Source organism: Echiichthys vipera (assembly GCF_963691815.1).
Source record: "Echiichthys vipera genome assembly, chromosome: X".
NCBI classification, from domain to species: domain Eukaryota; kingdom Metazoa; phylum Chordata; class Actinopteri; order Perciformes; family Trachinidae; genus Echiichthys; species Echiichthys vipera.
The window spans coordinates 14327970-14351254 of NC_139825.1; the positions used below are offsets into that span (position 1 = coordinate 14327970).

General features: G+C 42.0%; 1 protein-coding gene across 2 annotated transcripts; it reads right to left on the bottom strand.

Moving 5' to 3' along the window:
• Nucleotides 1-41: 41 nt before the first annotated feature.
• On the bottom strand, nucleotides 42-22010 carry ippk (inositol 1,3,4,5,6-pentakisphosphate 2-kinase). 2 transcript variants are annotated; one of them, XM_083939291.1, is made up of 14 exons: nucleotides 21856-22010; nucleotides 20008-20067; nucleotides 16159-16254; nucleotides 14920-14986; nucleotides 14671-14789; nucleotides 14193-14282; nucleotides 13320-13378; nucleotides 12392-12458; nucleotides 11774-11926; nucleotides 10248-10371; nucleotides 9546-9681; nucleotides 9311-9413; nucleotides 6870-6961; nucleotides 42-6286 (listed from the first exon to the last, which is right to left on the bottom strand). In XM_083939291.1, the coding sequence occupies exons 1-14, from the start codon at nucleotides 21934-21936 to the stop codon at nucleotides 6034-6036; spliced, it is 1500 nt and encodes a 499-aa protein (XP_083795417.1). In that variant the 5' UTR covers nucleotides 21937-22010; the 3' UTR covers nucleotides 42-6033. The 2 variants fall into 2 exon arrangements, with proteins under 2 accessions (XP_083795417.1, XP_083795416.1); XM_083939290.1 differs by having other exon boundaries at nucleotides 12392-12464.
• Between the last annotated feature and the right edge of the window lie 1275 nt (nucleotides 22011-23285).

Below are 23285 nucleotides of genomic sequence, written 5' to 3' on the forward strand. Positions count from 1 at the left end.
CAGCGATGGTTTAGTCTCTTAGAAATCTTTATTCAATAGAAAGAGCTCGACTGACGGTTGTAACAGCAGAGCTCATTGGTCAAAATCTACAAAAATAAATAATTTAAATACAAAATGCCAGACAGCAGTGTCGCCTTTGTAATTTCAAATAGTTTTCCTCTCTCAGCTATTTACACACGCAGTTATTGTAAGTCTGTAGTGTCACAGTGCTGTGATGTTTCTGCCGACGCTCAGGCAGCAGGTGGAGGCAGAGGCAACCGACCAATCAGACTGCAGCTCAGTTAGTTTTCTGGTGATTATAATCTTTAATATAGTCTTAAGGAAAATTATCAGAAATGTATCAGCTCTGGGGCTTTTTTTAGCCTCGTCTTGTAGTATTATCTCTAAATTAGATTAAATCTCCGACCTTCTGAATCCAACAACACTTTGGAAGAGATTTCCAGAAGCCACAAAAGGTTTTTTGATTATCTGAATGAAAACACACTCTACTGCGCCATGAAAAGAAAAAAAAATAGCACTTTTTGTTTGGATTAGGAAATAAAGTCGCAACTTGAGAAACGTTTTCATTTTAAAATGTTTTTTGCAATAGAGATTTTTTTTATTCAGATCAACAGAAAAGTCTTAAATTATTCTGGAAAGCCCTTCAGAACTGTTGTTAGGATTTAAGTAAAGTTAACGTGATAGAAAGACATCGCTCACTTCCATTTCTTCTTCTACACACACACAACCATGTTTATATCCAAGAACCGGAACAGATGGGGTCGAATTATTGTCACGTTGGTAAGATTGGGAGTGATCGATGTGCTGGTATTGGTGTGTTGTGTGTAGTGTTGACGATGGGTTATTATCACTGCTTACAAATGTAGAAAATTTTCTCAAACCTCCGATATATCAGATTAAATAACTCGGAAATACCTGAATAATCCAATAATACGGGTGTCTCAGTGGTCGTTCAAGATAACTGAATGCTAATTTTATAGTTATTGTGTTATATCGTAAACACACCGTATTTTTAACCAACGCTGAAGTCATATCACTGCCTTGAGCTGTGTGATAACCTCATGAATCCTAGAATGTGACGAGACACAAGCTGCTGCTACTTTTTCTCATGATCGCGCTGACAAGGATATGAAAATAATCCGTTCACACTCACTTGTGATCGTATGCTTTGGCGTAAAAAGTTTGTACTGTTTAGAAGTTTTACAATGAATCAATGCAGAGAGATATCCCACCCTCCTGCCTCTTAACTCCCATGAGCCTCTGCTTTCCTGTCATGCTGCCTGTTGCGTTTTCAGTTCAACAGTTAGAACGATCAGTGGTTGGTCCAGTTCACTGCTGTCCACTCTACAGCCCATCACCGTCTCCCAGACAACCAGGCATCCAATGTGTCAGTCAAAAAGGGGTGAAGTGATTGGTTCAAAGGTCAAACTGTCTAGAGTAACCAGTGTTAGAAGGAGTTGGTCTTCTGACCGACTCACATCTGTCTTGTTTCAAACCTTTTTAGTGTTTGGATAGGACAGAACCACATCACTTCACAGTGATGTCAACAGCGGTTCGACATCTGCCCAATGATGGGAGATCAGAGATGAGTGTGAAGGATTTTCTGTCATCTGGGGACTGTTGCACGAAGGCTGAATTAAGAAATCCGAGATAAAATAAAAAGCCAGCCTTGAACTAGTCTGATCACCCTGGTGTAATGGATTGCACGTACGCCAAACAAGGATGAGAAGCGGCGTCTATGTGAAGCCAGGTGTAAGTAATTATATATATATCCGTGAGCAGAATGTACAACGATATACGCGTGTGTGCGTATATGTGTGTATCCACACACACACAAAATGTATCCCTGGTACTTTCATGGCTGATAAAAATTGAATTAGGTGAAATGATCATGGAATAATTGTGAAACATGTTTGATTTGTGAACACAGTGACATCTGACTGAACAGATAAAGCAGCAGGATTAATCAAGCCTGGTCCAGACCAGACTAACAGCACAGAATAAATCTCCATGGTGCCTGTGCTTTCGTGTAACCGTATCATAGATAAAGTAAGCCAGGATAACCAGAATATAACTTATCTAGGTTTCGTGCAACAGCCCCCTGGAGTTTTCAGTCTTATAGTGTGATTTGTTTTCAGACGTTTGATTGGCTGGTGGAGGGGAGGGTTGAGAGTAGACACTTTAGACAGAAACTGAAGTCAAGTGTTATCAGTGTATCTGAAGCCTCCGTGAGTGCTGCTGGTTTGAGAGGTTGATGACATCACCAGGAGAAGAAATCACAGGTTTGTACCCGACATAATCTGAACGCAATACAACATCTGGACTCAAGTCAACGCTCACCCACTGATGGTAACTAAGGCCACATTCACATTACACGACTTAATGTTCAATCAAGTTCAGATCCAACCTCTTCCTCGACTGTTCACATTCATGTTTAAAGTGACTCGTATCCGTCATCAGTGGTTCTACGGATCACTGCCCTGAAATACCTCACACAGCCCCTAATGTCACACGCATGCGCATTGGAGAGACAGCAGCTGTGAACTGAATGTCCATCTCCGCTCTCCCCACGGTGCCTCTGAAGGACACCAGCAACTGAAGCATGAGAGTATGGTGGCATGAGCGATGAAACCTGGTCCTAGCTAAAATTAGAGGATCAGAAAGATGCCTCTAGGCACGAGTACAAGCCAAGTGTGATGTGGAAAAACAAACACTAATTCTGATATGACCGTTCTTACAGCAGTCACATGGCCAGATTTAGGACCACATATGAAAGGGACCCAGATCTGATTGGAGAAAAAATGTGCTTGTAATGTGAACGTAGCTGAAGAGCTGCGGTCTAAACTCCTGGTGACATCGCCATCCCGTCCTCAGAAACCTCCCAGCACTGAACGGATCGTTTTGCAAACATCATACGACCCTGTTGAGCTTCAGTTAGGGTCATCAGGAGTTTGAGGTACTGAGAGTTTACGGCTACGTCCATAAGCAGCTCCAAAACGAATCAAACACAGATTTGTCTCAGCTGTGAACGCAGTCAGTAACAGAGTTTTCTACACGTACACACACACCCTCGCTCTCCAGTCCTACCAGAACATGTAGGCACAAACACACACAAAACAAGCCTCGTATGGCACAAAAAAACAGCGGAGCAGAAGCATGAAGCTCAGCCTGTCTGAAGAGGTCTATACTCTGTTACCCAGATGCCTTTGATCTGGTGGTTAAGACTGATCTAGTCCAGACACACTGACCTCTGGTGACGAGACAGACACTAAACTAACTAAATCCTCTGCTTCGTGCTCTGCGAGTGTACGGTCACATTAGTCTTCCGTTCAGTCAAGTCTGGTAGTATGATGACACATCAGCTGTATTTGAAACCGCCTACTTTACCAGCAGAACGTACTGATTTGGCCAAAATGTATGCAGTTTGCAAAAGTCTATTGTGTCCCATGATGCAAAGCTCATACTAGAATGTAGTGGTCGGTTTGGAGTACAGCCAGTGAATCAGTGTTTATATGAGCCAACTGTGTGAAATCACAGGTTAAAGTTGAACTCTGACCTGTGAGTCGTCGCTGAAACAGCAAACCTATGGCTGAATTTGTTTGTTTTTTAGTTTTTGGGTTTGGGCTTCAATTGTGGATAAGAGAAGGAGCTAACATTCGCAGCACTGAAGCCTAATGTAACCGTACCTTTACAAAGCTACGCGTCACCAGGTTAGTAAACACAGACGTGTTAAACAAAACAACAGAAATAGGCTGTGACAACAATATAAGAGTTAGAGCAATGTGCTTTTTCTCCAACACAGAAGGAGGTGTTATGTTAAACAAAAAGAAAAAAGGCAGCTCGTCATCGCTTGAAGAACCCTACAACAGCTGCTCGGTCAGAGGTCCTAGCTGGACCTTAGAGGGTCAGTTTACCCAAATTACTTAAATATATAACTCGGTACTAAGATGACTACAACTGTGTGAGCTAATGCAACACACCAGCTTTGCCGAATGATGAGATTCCCTACGAATGTCATCATTCGGGCTCCACACATTTTCATGGATTGCAAAACTATTCAATGACTCTTCTAAGGGCCCTTATTAAAATTTCCATGACTGTTGACGACGTGCAGCACAAACAGAACTGTGTTTAATGTTAATTATTGAAAATAACCGGCAACCTTTTTCTCTAATAGGTCAATCCAAGCACTTACAGTATATATATGGCACTGGTTTTAAATTCAATTCAATTTTATTTTATTTAAAGTGCCAAATCATAACAAATGTTATCTCAAGACACTTTACAGAGCAGGTATAGAGCACACTATGTGGCTTGACCATAGAGTGTGGTCTTTACCATATAGATAATGCTTTCAAGCAAAACTAACTGTTCTGTCAGTGTATTCAATTAATATGTGGAGGGAGAGACAGAACGCATAGAGGAAATGTTTTTTTTTTTTTACGTGATGGTAAACAAAACCATGTCACGCATCGACGCATAGAAGAGAGCAACACTGGATGCCACGCCCCCATTCCAATGAAAACAAACAGCCAAGGCTTTGTCAACCTAACGTTAAATGAGGGTGAAAATGTACTGACTTGCTCTTTCTGACACATGCACGCACTACATCTTTTTGACATCCATCGTAATATGGAAATATTACTTGTAATTCCTCAAATGTAATAAAATTAATTTTAAAAACTGAGTACTCACTCGTGGTTTTCGTATTAGCGCACTGAGGTCTTCTCCTTTGTTTTCACCGGCGAGGGGGCGCCTTTTACATGTCGTAGGATTGCTCTCCTCTATATTGGAGCAACTTTACGTCAACAGCTACAGAAAATAAATTTGGTGTTATACGTTATGTGGAAAGTTATCCAAGGAAGATTACTGTAACGATTTAATAAACATAACAAAAAATCCAGGTTTTCTTTGACCCTGGAAACCCTGCATAATGTTCAGGTGTTAATTCAGTAAAGTTCAGTCCCCTTTACGTATGTAAATGAGGTGGACCAAACATTAGAAACACCTGACAGTATGAAATAACTTCTCTCTGATGGTGTAAACAGACAATAGTTTTAATTTGGGTGAACTGACCCTTTAATGACACTCAGCTCTCTTCCCTGATAAATATAAAAAAATGATAAAAATAAAGTCACAAACATTTGACCTTCAAAATCTCGACACAAATGCCAGGTGAGAGAACATGTTAACACGCCGTCAACAACTAAACAGGAGTCAAATAAAAACAACCAACGGGGAGGTGAAGCGTCACTCTTCCTCCCTCCTGGTTCATGAAGGTTTCGAAGACAAGCAGACACTCGTTGTGTTAATCACATCGTTATTATGAGTGGATCAGTGTGACGAGGTGGACTGAATCCAGCAGAGAACTGAAACGCCAGCCCCTCCTCTGTGGCTGTAGCTATAGTAACTAGTGCTCCTGTTACCATAGTGATGCTTCAGAAAACACCAGTTCAACCTGCACATACATATTGGCTCTGCCTCAACGACTATACCAGAGGCCATGCCTACATTCAGGAAATGATACCATTCACAAGTCAACGACCTGCCTTTCTCTCTCCATCACTTTTACTCTTCTCTCTTCTTTCGTTCCAATGTCGCCGGCGTAGCCACAGAGAACGAGAACTGCTAAAGTCCTGTCAGGAGGTTAATCCCAACTCTTGTCACCAAAGAGAAAAAGAACAAAGCTCCCTGTAAGTTTTCTAATAAGTATGAATCATGACAGAACAGAGCGCTGGTGTTGGGATTCACCTCCTGACAGGAGCGAGGAAGTCGGGTCGCCACAAGGAGACAAATAAAGAAGATCTAGAATCAGTAACAGAAATATCTGGAAGTCGCTTTAACGTCTGATGATTTAGTGGTGACCTCCTGGAGATTTTAATTTAGCTGAGCTGCTAACATGAGTGAAGAGGGAGTGCTTCAGTGAAGTCAGATAAACAGCTCCGGTCTGAAGTGAATCTGGACCTCTGCATCAACATGGCGTCTCTGTTTGAAGCATCAGCGTGGCCTCATCCGGCTCTTTATTGGGGGGGTTCACACCGGGTGGAAGAGCAGCGTGCAGTCCTCTCTCTCTGCAGCTGTGAAGATGCCGGAGTGCGACGGCAGAGTGCCCTTTGGCAAGGCACCGCCAGTCCTCAGGTAGCAGGAGACGATCTTCTGGTCCAGGCGCAGCTGGCGAGGGATGCTGTCAAACGGCTTTGGGTCCAGATCCAAGATGGAGACAGAGTAAGAGAAAGCAGGAGGTCTGGAGGAGAGGAAGTCCCTGAGCCGCCTCTGACTGGAGAGACTGGGAGGGCAGGAGGAGGTTTAATGAACAGGAAGAAGCGTCTGTAATGTTTCAGTTCAAATAAGCACGGCTGGCTCTACCTGGTGGCCCTCATCAGGTACTACACAATGATTCACAAAAATAGTAACAATTATTTTCAAAATCAATTACTTATTTTAATGCTTTATAAAGTGTCTTTATAAATTTCATTAATCATCAAAATCTCTTTAAAATGTATTTAATTTATAAGTTCAAGGATGTAAAGCTCTTTAAGCTTATATTTTAGAGGATCATTATTGTGTTATAATGACCAAATATAAAGCTGTTTAGTTTAGAAGCTTAGTGCAGCACCCATCATATTAAAGACAGAGACACACCAAGGTCGAAGTCAGGCCAACAGAGAGCGCCCGCCGCAGTTTTTAGCGATGTGTCCTGCACCATTGGCATTAGATGGATTAGATTTGCACCTTAAGTAAAAAAACCGAATTGTTCTAAACTTCACAGAATGCATTTAAGTCAGCCGAGGTCATCTGTCTCACTGAGTCGCCTCCAGACTGAAAGTTAACCAGTCAGTTAATGAGACTCAGCAGAGCTGAACTCTTACCCTTCATCATCATCTTCTTCCTCACTGCTGGGCACCAGGGCAACCATGATGGAGCAGTCCTTGGCTGTCATGGAGACACGGTACTGATGGACCTGAAGTCGAAGCACAAGTGAGTCAGACATGCAACCATTTGTAGGCTTGTAAGTGTACAGAGGGTGGAAAAACTGGTAAATGATTTAAAAAAAGAAACAACTGCTGTTAATGAGTCGGTGTGTTGGTTCAACTGCTGCAATTCACAAAGCATTTTAGCACTAAAAGTAGCTCCTAAATCTATAAAAACGTAGGACTCCTCGAGAGGACTCCTAAGTCACTCAGACTAAATCAGGAGCGGCCTAACATGGCAGCTGCAGTCAACATTTTGGAGAGAATAAATGATAGTGAGCTTTTAAAAAGGTATTGCCTTAATGGAGATTGCATTATGAACGTGGTACAGTTGGTCAGTGTTACGTCCCAAATAGTGTCTAGGGGAGCAGGGACGAACACAAAATAAAATTATATTAAAATAATAATAACCCAGGGGGGTAGGAATCAAGGTCCAGTTGTTCTTTCAAAATGTAAATTAGGTTTGTATTACCTTTTGGTGTATTAAATAATAACAAAAAAAAAACACAGCTTCACACAGCTTTAGAAAAACACACACACACAGCTCTAACGGCTGCAAGAAGAACACAAAGCTTCCGCCACCGATGCTGCTGCTCAGGGAACGGCGGGGATGAGAAAGTCAGAGAGAGAGAGAGCAGATCCCCTCCTCCTTTTAAGGTCCCGCTGATTGGCCGGAATCAATGTCAGGTGGGGGAAAAGGCGGGACCTACAGCCGGGGAGCACAAAGAGAACAACAACCCAAAAAAACAAACAACTCTCACAGCCGTAACACTCCCTCCCATATAAGCAAACTAAAAGTTTGCCAACGCTACACCCTCAACAGATCTTACTCACAAGATCAAAAAAAATCACACCATACTCAGACATACAAATCTCAGCCACGAGACAAGGCATCAGCCCCCACATTATCCTTCCCCCTCTTGTGCTGGATCTGCAGGTTGTAGCCCTGGACTAAGAGAGCCCAGCGCCTCAGCCTGTGGTTATGACTGTACATTCAGGCCAGGAAAACAAGAGGGTTATGGTCAGTGTACACAATAACCGGAGACCAGAGGAACCGAGGTACACATGAAAATGCCGGAGAGCCTGGAGCATTGCCAGGGTCTCCTATTTAATAGTCCAATAATGCAGCTGATTACGCCTGAACTTTGCAGAGAAGTAACAGACCGAGTGACATATTGCCTTCTTATCTTTCTGCAGCAGAACAGCACCAGCTCCAGATGCACTCGCATCTACTTCCAGCAGGAAGGGTTCAGAATAGTCAGGAGACGCTAGAACAGGAGCCCAACAGAGTAGTGATTTTGCTGCATCCAAAGCATGATGACATTCCTCAGTCCAGACATAAGGCACAGCAGGGCTGCAAAGCTTGGTGAGGGGTGCAATTACAATAGAAAAATTCTTGCAAAAACATCTGTATAACCAGCCTTTCCCAAAAAACGACACAGCTCCTGTCTGGTAGTGGGTGCTGGATAACCCAGGATGGCGCTCACTTTAGCGTCGACAGGCCTGACAGTTCCCTGACCCACCTCCTTCCCCAGATACGTGACAGTAGCTTTCCCAAACTCACATTTGGCAAGATTTAGAGTCAGTGAGGCACCAGCGAGCCGCTGGAAAACCTCCAACAAGCTAGAGAGATGCACGGCCCAGCTGCTGAAATAAACCACATCATCAAGGTAAACATTACAATTGGGATTGTCACCCAACACCTCGTGCATCATCCACTGATAAGTAGCAGGTGCATTTCTCAGGCCAAATGCCATAACGGTGTTCTGTAAAAAATTGTCAGGGGGGATGCCATCACATCAGCAACCAATATAAACCACCCAAAATCACCAGAGATTAAAGTTGTTACAACTCTCCGCTATTTGGCCACGAGTAAAATGCAGCTGTGCAACGCAGGCGATCTTGGCATCTGTCTGTTTTACTTCAGACGATAAATGCCCTATCCAGACCCTACACAGTGCACCAGTTCATTCACTTCCCCATTGAAGTGTTTCTATCATAGATTCTCTCTTAGGGACTCATTCCCTCTCCGCCAATCACTGTGGACAAAGAAGGGATGAACATGATGTCATCCATAGCAACGAGGTCAACTCTTGTCTTAGCTTAGGAGGCCGTCCCACTCGTTAGTAAAAGTTTGTGTCAGGGGCTTTGTGAATAGGTTTGAAGAAATGACTCAGGATGTGTTTTACAGAGATAGGATTTTCTGTTTTGTTTTCAGCTCAGTCTCCATGTTTGTAGAGATGATTTAGACAGTCCAACAGACAGTCAGCTGACATTGTAACTGCAGGAAACCTGGTCCATCACAGAAAACACGACCCAAGATTCCAGCTCTGTCTCACCTTGGCGACAGCATACTCCACAGATCCGTCGTCCTCCGTCGGACATTTCTGTAGCTTCTCCAGGAAGGCCTCGTTGTACGGCCCGTCCATCTGAAGACGAGTTCTGACACAGAGACAGAGAGGAAGTGATGTCAGAGACCAGACAGTGCCCCTTTATAGTTGATTGATGATTAACATTTATCTAAATAAACAATCGACTACAGTTTTCTTTGGATACTTGGTAACTGTGTATTACCTCTCCTTGGGGAAGTCCTGCAGGTATTGCTCCACTTGGCGGTAAAGAGGGTAAAGTCCTTCGATGTCCAGAGTGTCCAACATCTGAGTCTGAAGGATCCTGAACAAAACACTGTCGCTGGGTAAACCCTGAGAGCCTGTACAGAGAGTGAGAAAAGGTCATCTCTTCTGTCCTCATCTAGCTGTTTCAGGTCAGAATTCTGATCTATAAAAGCGTTTACATTAAGTGTTTAAATCAGCAAGAGTTTTTAATGTCTCGCTTAGCATCAAAAACATGCAGAAATACACGAGCCAGGTTTTCAGTTTCACATATTTACATAATCAGAATCAGCTTTTGGGAGCAAAATGTTTGTGTTGAAAAGACATAAGTGCTTCTTCCAAACCACAAACATTTCTGAGGGAGGCTGCTGCAGAACAACAGACAGACAGATCTGTCAGAGTAGTCTACAGAGTTCTCTAAATCATGAAGGGTGGGGTTTGTAAGAGCCACGTAAAAAGTTCCGAATCAAAGTGAGTTGTTTTGTCAGATCCAAAAATGTTGACCTAGCGCAAATTAAGTTTGATTTTACAGTTTTGGTGAGCATCCAGATAATTTCAGCTGTAGCTGACTGGAGCTTAAACCACTATTAAAAAGACCAGTTCAGTAGAAACACACAGACAGAAAGAGACAGTGAAACAGATTGGTACACAGGCGGGTTCTGACCATGGCGAATCCTCTCTTTGTTGAACCGACTTGCTTCACAGAAGCTCCGCCCCTCTCCTCGCCTGTCCGTCACCACTCCTCCACCTCCTCCTCCTCCACCACTCAGCAGGGCGTTCACCAGGACCTGCAGACAGAAAGAGGTAATTTCTGTGAGGCTTCACCACAGTGTGAGTGAGTCCAAAGACAGATACAGTAACTAAAACCTTGTTTGTTTTGCATGGAAAGTCTCTCAGTTAAACCTTCATATCAGATCAATAACTGCTAAATCATACGTATCTACAGTGCACTAACCTTTGTCAATACAGCTTGTAAATATCTAACTTCAATCCAGTGCTTTTAAAATAAGGGACCAGCTGAGAAATATGCAAACTAACGGCCAGGCCAGACTATGTGTGTGGCAGCTGCCTCACTGAAACTGCTGTGGTTTGCACATGTGTGTCCACACATGCCGCAGTTGCTGCTGCAGCGATTCCTGCCTTTTTACATGTGTTTTGCCTGTGATAATGGTCATAAATAGAATGTTTCATTTCATTACAAATGTCATTTCTATTTATTTTTGACAGAAGGTTGAGATTCTGTCTACAGAAACAAAGTGTGGATTTAAGTTAATTTCATTCACTATAGAGTCCACTATAAATACCCACAATGCAAAGATAATTTGAGCCTACATACGATGTACACTTCATTGTACTCCTGCATACCACAATGCAATGCGGTCGTGTTTTACCAGAGGAGAGAAGAAGCAGAAGAAGCAGAAGAGGTGTTAACTGCAGTTACCAACAACCGTTCCTCATGAGCTTACTTCTGTTACTCACTCATGAAATAAATTAACCGTGAGCTATTACAGCTCACAATCAGGACACAACCGTTGTTAATAAAACCACATTCTAACACCATCGAAATTTCAACAATTTATTCAGGATTTAACATTGAAATAAACAAGCAACATAAATACAAGCTTTTACCTTTCTCCCGAGTGCAGGTTTGTATCATGAACAGACTGTAAAATGGGTCTACGGCTCCGTTTGTTTACATGATTCTGGACACACCAGCTTCAGTTACACATATATCCGGTGCATCTACTGACGCAACGATTTGTTAGAAAATTCTTGTGTGGTATCCGAAATATCGCTTGATAATTCCCTATATATATATAATGAATAGTGAGTGAGTGAATGAGGGAATGATTTAGAACACAGCTACTTTCTCTTTCTGCTGCAAATGGCACATATGTCACAGTAAAAATAGACAAGACCTGGAATCTCTAAATGTCCCACAGCTGACACGCCGCAGAAATAAAAAATCAAAATGTAAGGCGACGCGCACTCGCTGCTGACACAAGATGTGTCTCAGGCCGTAAGACAGTGACACCTGCCGACAGTTTCTCCTCTCACATCTCTGACTGACTGAGCAGTTTCATATCTGGGAAAAAGCTCCAGGTTTTTCCGTTTCGCATGAGGATTTGGTCCGCTGGGGACTTTTGGTGTTGGTACATTTCCCTTTATTGCTCAGCTGCTGGTTTTTACCTGGATGAAGTCATTCAGGACAGCTTTGCTGGTCATGTGACTGTTGATTCGATTGTTTCCATACAGGAAGTACGGTCTGAGATGTTGCAGCAGAGAGTTCAGGTCCATGGATTCGTCACTGCCCTCCTTACTGATGTAGATACACTGACCGCCCTAACACACAGACAGACAGACACACAAAAACACATTTAAGGACGAATTTCTCAGAATATTTTCCACACCTTTGCATCAAAGTGAAAAGGCTGAATCAGAGGATCCAACGCAACATTGCAGCAACTTGAGAGATCCCAAGCTGAGTTTAAGTTTGGTCTTGAGTTAAACTCTCCATCTTTGGTTCTGCATTTTGAGCCAAGTCAGTCATAAATACTCTTTATAACTTTTCCACGTGTCAAAAATTACAATGGCAACATTATAACATGTGAGCAGAGTGGAGCCCTTTTAGCTCACTCTTCAAATAGTTCTGTCAATTCCTCCACTCTAAGGTGCTCCATGTTTTTTATTCTTTAAACCAGTAGCTGTGTTGAGTTGAATGTTGTGATAAAATTACACAACGCAAAAGCTTCAACATTATACAGTGCAGCAGAGAGACACACAGATGTAAGTGTGGTTGTGTCTCACCTTGAAGATTTTGAAGTTGTTCTGAGGTTCTTCTATCAGGTGTCTGATGGCAAAGTGCATTCTCTGTCTGTTTCTGAACAACACGAGATAAACCAGAGAACATTAGGTTCAGGTGCAGAACAGCAAGGCAGCTTTATTATCAGTAGCTTAATCTGCAGTGTGGTGGAAGGATTTGTTGCAAAATTGACCTTTTTATCATACATATACAGTATTGTTCTTGGAAGTACATTATTACTGTAAGACTGGTCTTATAGGCTCCACACCAGGGCTCCAGGCATTTCACATCTGGTTGCGCATGTGCGACCAGATGTCTCGCCAAATCAATATGTAAGTGGCAAACAGAGTGACAGATAAGATGAGAACAATATGTAAGCACTGTCAGCACCGTAACACAAACACGTAACACGTGAGCCCCTGCAGCTTCATTAGGCTACAAGTGGAGACCGTCTGTCGGCTCCCGACCAGAGTGATACTTCCGCGAGTACCGTGGGCTACAACGCGGCTAACACCAGTACTATGCAAAGGCACCTGTAGCACTACCACAGCTCTCTGCCAAAATCAAGAGAGCTTGATATCCACCCCCCCCCCGTAAAGAAAATACTGAAATTTTAAAATAGTGTTAAAATCTCATCTCGTTCTCATGGACTCTGTATCGTCTCCTTTCGTGAATGTACGGTAATTTTGTTAATATTGTACTGTCATGACAGCGATATGTTGCATCTTCAAAAGTGCACAATAAAAATGTGACACTGAATTTGAAACAGCACATTGTAAATTTCTGCATCTATTATTGATTTACCGTGTGTGCCCCTAAAATTTCTAGTTACGCCCCTAAAATTTTCAGTTGGGGGGCACAGTTCTTCTAGTTAAAAGATAGTCTGGAGCCCTGCACACATAGTTCATGCAGTAGTGTTGATGGTAATCTTACCCTGAGAACAGGTCTAGAGGACAGTATAGACTGGGTCTCTTCCACTTCCCATTGGCCACCTGGAGAAAGAGAGAGAGATGTGACAAAAACAACAAAAAGAGTTTGCTCTTAGTTTTAATGTAGTTGTGTGTGTACAATCACAGTATTTTTGGCCCTGATCCATTACCTTTAATTTTGGGAGTCCAACCTGATACTTACTACAGCTTTATACTACGACTGAAGGTAGTTCGTTTGACAAGTGTGTGTACAAGTGTGCCCTGCATAGGCCTAGGCCGCGGCCCGGTTGAGAGCGGTAGGCTTTGGTAAAGCACGATTGCAGATGTACAAGGACAAGCATGCGCACGTGTACGAGCATTGTCCTGAGACTATTCATATACGACTGTTCCCTGCAATGGGAATTTAAAAAGATGCCGCCACAGGGCTCTCAGTGGTTTGATGCAAAGGTGGAGTGTTTACTGCAGATTTGGTCAGTTGAAAATATTCAAAAAAAGTTGGACAACAAAAAAACTTAGGGTTTGATGACATCTATAAGCAAGAGGCAATCGAGTCGAGACTCAGATTATTAAGTGCAAGTAATGAGAGTGCAAGCGGGCTCAACCTTTCCCTCGTAAACAATCTTTGATCAATTACAAACAGCAGCTGCAGAGAGCACACAGACCCGACAACGACAAAGTTTAGGTTTAATCTCCAGCCTAATACTACTGAAAGTATTCAAATTAGCTACGGCTGATATGAACTACCACCACCGGCAAAATATGTGAAACTGTCAAAGGGATGGTCAGCGACAACTTAAAATGAGAAGCTGTTGTACTGTAGTTACACTGTAGTTGGTGTAGTTGTATTCTAGTTGTACTGTACCGTGGTTGTAGTTACCTTGTAGTGTTGGTGCATGCAGAAGCGGCACACTTTGGTCTTGATGTCTTTGCTGACGTGTTTTGAGGACGGTAGGAAGCCACATTTCGGCTAAAAACAAAACAGACACAAAACCAACAGCTGAGTAACGCACACACTCCTCCTCAGTCACACTCATGTGATTTGTTGTTGTTTGTCTGGGTGAGTGATTCACAGGCTAAGATTTCTGAAACTGTGGCCGCTTCTCAAAAGAAAATCATCTTAAACAAGGCCTAGAGTTTTTATTACGGAGATGAAACTGAAACCAGGCTCAAAACTTATTATAATGTTATAACAAAAGACTCAAATTGAAATAACTTTGTGATTTTTGTGTGCCCTTCTTTATTAGTAATAAATGTTTTCTTTTCTTTCATTAAACAATGTCACAGTGCCACTATTCAATTCAAAAACAAGGGAAATAACTTTATGCCTTTAAAGAAATCCATGACTGTGTGTGTACCTTGATTTCAATGCAGAGTGGAGGAGTGTGTGTTGGCTGGTGGAGGGATGGAGATGTCAGGTTGGGCAGACAGAGAGCACAGCCGCTGTAGATGTCCATCACCTTATCACAGCGCCAGGCTGAGAAAAAAATCACAGACATTTCAGTACTCATCTAACTCTCCCCAAGAAAAAGGATTAACGAATTTCCCAGAGTATCAAACTGTTCTTTTAACAGATGCTTCCCACAGAAATGATTTAAAAGTTTTACCTGGTCTTTGATGTTGAACTTTGATTGACAGCTGTCGCACAAACTCTAGCGGAAGTTTGACCACTTCCTGTAGAGCAAATAAAGACACTTTAGTCCAGTTTGTGAGCAGAACATGCCTGTACTTTCTCTGCTGCCTAGCTTTGGTTTCAGTTTTCTACTGTATTTCTACTGCACTGTGATATGCTGTCAGTTTATAATATCAGTGATAATGTACAGTCTACTTTGAATTTTTAATTGTGCTCTAACTTTAGACGGACAAATATTTTCAGCGGTTTAATCTCACTTTGATCTTAAAATGTGATCTAAAATTAGGTACCATCTGACCAAGGGAGTGTTGTCAGTTGTCAGTGTCATGTGCTAAAACTCGCCAGACTTCAACAGTGTAACTTATTGTTTTTGAGAATTTCTGCTGCTAGAAAACGGTCATCTGGTTTATCACCCGGTGCTGGTTCACTCATTGAGGGTACACAAAGTCGACCAGGGTGGTTAAATTGTCCCAGACTTCATATTTGCTTATCAAAGACTTGCTTGTATTGGATTTTATTTGTCTGGGCTTGGACAGCCGTGTGCATCAGAGCATGTGAGCAGAGTGGAGCAGTGAGTAATTTTAGTTCGCTGGTAGAACTGTTCGGGGCCGCTCAGCTCGATATCACTCTACGCTCAACTGGCTTTCACTCCGCTTCACTCAAATCACTCACCACTCGTTCCAAAAAAAAGAAAAGACAAAAGCTGCCTTGAATTTATCAGATGAGCAGCCTGCGTCCTGAGGAAGGGCAGCAGTTCCGTCCGTCTTCATGTACTGCTGTGCTGCAATGCCACTGAGATGAGGTCGGCATGCTTCAAACTCAGGTGTGAGCAGGAGATATATGCGACACCAACTTTTTGAAAATCCACTCTGCGCTCCATCCAAAATCCTCCCGCTGGTGCATTTGTTTATTACTTATTAATTTTATTAATCATTTATTGTGAACTCTTCAACACGCTTGAATCTCTGACTGAACTGTCAGTGTTGAGTTGCCTGGCGTGTAATGTAGGCACCATGTTTTAACAAGGAAGAGGAATGCATCAAATAAAATTTAAAAAGACAGTCTGATTCTGCTGCACTAATTTTGACCCTTTTTGTTAATTATGAGGCTAAAAATGTTAAATCAGTGGCACATGCTTCTAATGTTTTGTACGATAAAACTTGAATTAAGACAAAAGTGATAAATGATAAGAAAACAACAACAGTATCTTTACCCCGCTGTGAATGAACTTCTCTCCCAGCAGGCTGCTCATCACGTTAGAGCTGAAGTCAACAATGTTCTGGATCTGCCTGAAGGCCTGCTCCACCGTCTGGACAACAAACACACAGACAAACAGACACGCATCAAGTTAGAACCTGTTCTGAGATGTCACATCTGTTGACAGACTAGTTATTTGAGTTATTTGTTCACAAAGAGGATCACAAAGTCATATCAGTTATTTTCTTTCTTTATCAAACCAAACACCAACTACGGCTGCAACTAATGGTTATTTTCACTGCCGATTATTTTCTTAATTAATCGATTAGTTGCTTGGGCATAAAATATCAGAAAATGGTGAAAAATGTTGATGACATTCCGCGACCTCGTTCTTTCGATCATGACCCAGCTTTCATGACCATAGGTGAGGGTAGGAACGAAGACTAACCGGTAGATTGAGAGCTTTGCCTTTCGGCTCAGCTCTCTTTTCGTCACAACGGTGTGGTAGAGCAACTGCAACACCGCCCCCACTGCTCTGATTCTCCGGCCAAGCTCACGCTCTATCATCCCGTCACTCGTGAACATGATCCCGAGGTACTTGAACTCCTTCACTTGGGGTAAGGACTCATTCCCTACCTGAAGTAAGCAATCCAGCAGTTTCCTGAGAGCCATGGCCTCCAGCCCACCGAACTGCAACCCCTCCCCACCACGACTACGCCTCAATATCCTGTCCATGAAAATCACGAACAGGATTGGTGACAAAGCACACCCCTGGCGGAGGCCAACCCCCACCGCGAGCGAATCCGACTTACTGCCGAGGATCCGGACACAGCTCTCGCTTTGGGTGTACAGAGATTGGATGGCCCACAGAAGTGACCTCCTCACCCCATACTCCCCCAGCACCTCCCACAGTATCTCCAGAGGGACCCGGTCATATGCCTTCTCCAGATCCACAAAGCACATGTAGACTGGATGAGCATACTCCCAGGCCCCCTCCAGGATCCTTGCAAGAGTGAAGAGCTGGTCCGTTGTTCCACGTCCAGGACGGAATCCACATTGTTCCTCTTCAATCTGAGGTTCGACTATAGGACGAACCCTCCTTTCCAGCACCTTGGAGTAGACTTTACCAGGGAGGCCCTTTTTAAAAAGAGGAACCACCACCCCGGTCTGCCACTCCCTTGGCACTGTCCCAGACTTCCACGCAATGTTGAAGAGACGTGTCAACCAAGACAGCCCCTCCAAACCCAAAGCTTTCAGCATTTCTGGACGAATCTCATCAACCCCTGGGGCTTTGCCACTGTGGAGTTGTTTGACTACCTCAGTGACTTCCGCCAGAGATATTGACAATGATTCCCCATCAGCCTACAGCTCTGCCTCTACAAAAGAGGGTGTGTTAGTCGGATTAAGGAGTTCCTCAAACTGCTCCTTCCACCGCCCCATTATCTCATCGGCTGAGGTCACCAGCATCCTGTCCTTACTGTAAACAGCTTGGACAGTTCCCCCATTTCGACGATCACAATAAGGTGATGGTTCCCGGAGAGGTCAAGCGATTTAATGATTATCAAAATAGTTGGGGATTAACTTTATAGGTGACGACTAGTCGATTAATCGTTGCAGCTCTGACGCTGACATGATTCTGGATGACCACAGCGCTTATCACCAGTCGACCCTGTTCACTCTCATTATTGTTCCAGACCTCAGACGTCTCCCACAATCTATGATTCTTTCACTGATTCAAACTGTTCTGCTGTTTGTGCTCATTTAACTAATATTTTCTGGGTTGGACAAACAATCAGGGATTCGACTCATAGACCTGACTAAGAACATAGACACCATCTTCCTACATATCTTAACAAGCTACCAAGAACCATCCAATGTAACCACATACGTATATTTTATCTATACCGGGCTCCACTTTTCATCACAGCTGACAAAAACAGAAGCAACTGTCTTTGTAGGTTTTAATACTGGTTTGTAAAAGAAGCCCTGGGTTTCAAGCTCAGAGAAATCCTTCAAACACTCAGTCTTTCTTTCCTATATCTATTAGAGGAGTTTGAGATAAATTAGACATAATAATATGTTCTCCTGCTGTGTCATGCTCAAACAAACCTCCAACTGCATCAGAAAATGTAAATAGTTGTCTACTGTCAGCGCCTGTGTTAAAAGTAAATCAGCTTTAGAGTGATGGCAGCTGATGAGCCGCTCAGAGTAAATTTGAATTTCGGGGTCGGGCGCGGCTACTCTTCAGTTTACATTTGGATCAGGGACTGTGCCTGAAAGCCTTTAATCTGACCAGGATGTAAGATCCTCTGCTGCTCCACTGACAATAAACAAAGCTGTGACTAAATGGAGCCTTGTACTGCAGCACTAAGCCCTCACACTAAAATAAAATTTCGATTGTAATCATGCTAACAGATATTAACTTAACCTACAGTTCATGCAACATCTGTTTTCTCCTCTCAGTAATGAATGAATCGGCCTGACAAAGATTATCAGGATTACCGGCATTCTTCATTTATCAACATTAACTCTTACATCACACCTATTCTGTTTACTATGAAACCAGTTAAACACCTGTCTGTGCTTTCAGGTGCAGCGTGGATTGCCCTGTGCAGCCATGAGACTGTTGTTATAAGACAAGTATTTCATTTGTTTTAGTAAGGTCAGGTGTCATTTTATTGCATAAGGCGTTGGTGACTGATAACAAATGAGTGTCTGCGTGGATGCGTTTCTGACAAAGCAACAGTTATGTTAATCTGGAATTAGATAACTGGACCCATCAGTCAGCACTTCAGCCCAGGCCATGATCTTGTCAGACAGGATATGACAGTCAGGTGCTGCTGGGAATTTAAAACACTGTCATTTCTTTCATTTTTGATTGTGTTTTTTCTATTAATTTTTTTTAAAGCTAGTATTTACTCAGCTGTATATCCGCTCCACGAACCTAGGGCTGAGCAGACACTGTAGGATTTTATTAATCTTGTACATTAAGTTAACTGACTCTACACATTTTTATTAATTGACCAGTCGTGAAATGGGAGCTCACACTAAACCCTGACCGGTTCTGCCTGTTGACATTTCCAGTGAGGCTATATTCAACAGTTATTAACTTGGTATAGAAAACTGGAACGACATGAGAACTGGGCTGCAGACAAGGGGAAAGATGAGGACAGTTTGGTCTCTTTTAAAGTGAGAGTAGGAGATAAGCGCTTATGTGTTTGTGGTCTAAAATATTTTCTGCCTCAATGAGTTACATTAACACACGCCTTGAATTATTATTCTGTACTGTGCACTTTTGTACATCCATTGCTTAGGATTTTTTGCAGAAACTGCCAAAAAGTTATTGTATTCTATTTTAAATATTTGGTATAGTATTTCTTTTAAGTATTTTAACAGTATGGTATCTTTAATATTTGTTTTTGGGGGTTTTTGCGGCGGTCCTTTGCTTTGTTTATTTCCTTTTAATATGTTTATATTAATATTTTTATTGTGCGCACTAAACACCAAGGCAAATTCCTTGCTTGTGAAAACATTTGGTAATAAACCCCATTCTGATTCTGATTTAACTTCAAAATATTAAGACAAGCTCATTTGAGTTTATGACATAATTTACCCACTCAGCTAAAACAACAGTCTCTGTGTAAATCAATACCAAAAAGTGGGAACGACCACTTTAGGGCTAAAGTAAGGCTTGCTCAATAAGGTTCACGTTGCAAAACATTTAATGTAATCAACAAGCACATGTTAATTCAAAGATTTCCACAACTTTTCATGTGATCTGTATCGAGACATCTTAACTGTGCAGTTATTTGGACCAGGCTTTAGCTTCAGAAAATACCTGAGGAGCACACAGACTCATATTTACCTGTGGTGGATTTTCAGAGTCCTCGGCTGGATACTTGAGCAGGCGTAAAACTCTTGAATGCTGCAGGAACAGAAGAGACGCTCAGTTAGGATCAGTGGAGCCTTGCTTAAAACACAGGACAGACCTGAACCCACACCTGAACCTCTGAGCAGGGCCAGTCCAGGAACATCCAATCCAGACTGAGGGGAGTTAAAATAATGGATACAGTTTTCCCACAGCACAGCAGGAACAGAAAGTCCACTGCGAGTTGGGACAAGTGTCTCAAGAAATACAATAAACTGCATTATTCACTGTTGATACAACACAACAGTGATACTTCTGTCAGCACATATTTAAATAAAGAACATCCAGACATGTGGATATAATGACAGAACAGGATGATCTAATCTTCATGCCCACAAGAAATCACACTGCTGAGAGAAATCCGGTTATGCATGAAACTAGACATTTATGTGCACTAATAGAGAGTTACCATAAAATCCACATTTCCATGTAGTAGGGCAGTAATCAAATGTTATTTAAAGTACATTTGTGACACACTTCTTCTGGGCGTAGGTTAGTTTTCCTTACAGCTCGAATGTGTTTAAACAGTCAAATGTTCCGTGGTGTGAAATCGACTTCATTTGGACTTCAGGGGCAACTTAGTTTAGTTTTCTGTCAGCATCTGACTCAATTCATTTTGAATAAGAGGATGTATCTTTACATGTAATTATCTGTCCTTACATCCTTCTACTCTGCAGTCACAGTATACTGTGATACTTCCCCTTGTCTTAGGTGTTTGCTCTGCATGTGTTTACAAGTGTATTACAAACCACGCTTGTACAAGACGAGACAACATATTAAACAAAATGAAAAAAATGTATATGTAAAGCTAAAACAGGAAATGTCAACACTAAAATTAAACTGATGCTTGGGTGCTTTTCAGGGCTGTTTGCATGAAAACTGAAGTTTCTGATCAAATTATTATTGATTTTAAATACATATATGTTAGTTTGAGACCGTATTTTACTCAGGTGAAGTTCTTGACTTGATTCTTGTTCACATCGTGAAAAGAACACAGAAGAAAAGTAACAATATTGTAGTATCTCAAAGTAAGGTATTGAAATGAGAACTTTTTTGGTACCAGGACTGAGACTCAGTTACATTTCACTCAGGTGAATTTTGTAAAGGGATCATACAATGTGATTCATTTAAAGTTAGTGATTAGTAACTGAATTTTTGCCCAGCCTAGAGAAAAGTGTATGTTAAGTAAATGTATACAATCAAAAAAAGTTTGACAGTTACTGAGATGATTACAACACTACTGCCGTGATGTCATTCCCTCATAACATGTCAACCGGTTGCTCAATATCAACATGTCCAGACCGGTCCGTGAATGAGACTTTCCCACAGTCACAGACAGGGGCATGTCAGTGGATTCACCGCCACCCTATCCCGGGTCATGTCAGTGCAGCCGCGTCTGTGTGCGGCGGATTACCGTGCATGAAAGTGAGCTCGCAACAGAGTCAACTGACAGGCAGGTCCCGTTAGACAGCAGCAGCCACGGTGAAGCGATGAGTTCAACCGACAACAGCTGGATTAGAAACCTGGAAAGATGCTAACGGCTAAATTAGCTCCTCGGCAGCCCGTTGGTTTCTTACATTTTAACACCCAAACACCACCCGATCGGTCCGACACTTTGGTTGGGCATTAACCTAAATGGGATTTATAATAACGTGTGGTAGGTATAAGCTTCGTGGGTGTCATCGTAGAGCTTCACACTCCTGTTTCTGGTGAACTGACTTGGGTTAGCTTCATGATAGCGTCGTTAGCTTCAGGTTAGAGTCGTGTTAGCCTAGCCTAACTCACCTGTACGTGTGAGACCACCAGGCTCTTGTTTCCTTCTCCGTGATACTTCCAGTCGTTCTCGTCCATTTTGTCCACTTCCATCACACCTAACGACGACAAAGTGAGCTCCCGTTAACGGCCAGAAACTTAACTTCCGACACCAACGGCAACATAAAAAGTACTGCGACCGGTACTACTGGCTGCTAGCATGTAAGTCAGCAGCGCCAGAGGACCGCCTGACTTCTGCTGCTGCTGTCCGGCCCCGGTTCACCAAATTATGGTTACACACCACAACACGACTTCAGATTAACGCTTCAAAGTAAAAGCCCCATTATGTTGACTAACGGTTTTTTTAACAGAAGGAAAAATCCAGATTTCGGAGACTAAAAGTTGAAATAATGTATCGTTATGAGAATAAAGTCTCAATTTATCATAGAGGAAAAACATACTGTGATAATACAGATGCCATTTTTCAACGAAAAAAACAATAATAAATAAAAAATAAAATCCCAATCTGAATTGAAATGTAACAGAAAAAAAACATATTAGGATAATACAGATGAAGTTTTTTTTAAATTGTAATCTCAGAGTCAAAAAAGTCATACTACTCCAAGAAGTTGATCGTTTGAAGATAGGGTCATATCACAAAAAGAATTTCACAGTTTCACAAGTCATAATATGTGAATAAAGTTGTAGTTGTAAGAGGACAAAGTCATATTACAAGAATATTCTGTAATATTATGTGAAAAATAATATTACAAGGACAAAAGTTGGGATTTTGTGAGAATCATTCTATTTGACAAGATGTTATTTAATGTGAATAAAAATTATATTACGAAAATATTTTTTTTAATTTGTACTTTTAAGGAAAAGTTTTACTTTTTTTACGAGAAATTGTCCAATAACTCAGTAACCACACGCATCTTATAATGGCACCACTGAATATTTCCAAATGTATGTCAACATTTCTTTAACAGAGATTTCAGGCATTGTCTTTTATTTTTGAGCTGTTTCCGGTAATATTCTAGTTAACTTTGTGGAGCTTGATTGGCTGTTTGATTGACAAGTGGATGGACCGCTCCCTGTTACCGCTATCTACTGATGTCCCGCCTACTCCACTGTGATTGGTCAGAGGGTTGGAACAGGTGGAACCGAGGTGGAAAAAAACTTGATGCGTTTCTGACAGCGTGTCAAATGACGTAAGCGGATCCATCAGTGGAAACGTTCAATAATGTAATTAATAAGTAAAACGGATTTTATCTGGCATCTAACTTTCTACATGTTGAAAGTGTGATTTTATTTTGTTCAGTTGTCCTTTGCAGTAATTCTACATGCCAACTTTACCTTGTAATCCATTGATTTACAGCTTAATTGCAGTCATAGTTGATTAATGTACACTTAATTAACTGTTGGACTAATTTGGATGTTAAGAGCTCATTTCTGTTTGGAAG

Excerpts from the sequence above, each read along its gene's own strand:
- ippk (XM_083939290.1), bottom strand. The coding sequence starts at position 21,936 with ATGGAAGTGGACAAAATGGACGAGAACGACTGGAAGTATCACGGAGAA. Across the intron at positions 14,790-14,919 it reads AGTTCAACATCAAAGACCAG|CCTGGCGCTGTGATAAGGTG; the intron begins GTAAAACTTTTA and ends TTTTTTTCTCAG. Across the intron at positions 11,927-12,391 it reads ACAACTTCAAAATCTTCAAG|GGCGGTCAGTGTATCTACAT; the intron begins GTGAGACACAAC and ends TCTGTGTGTTAG.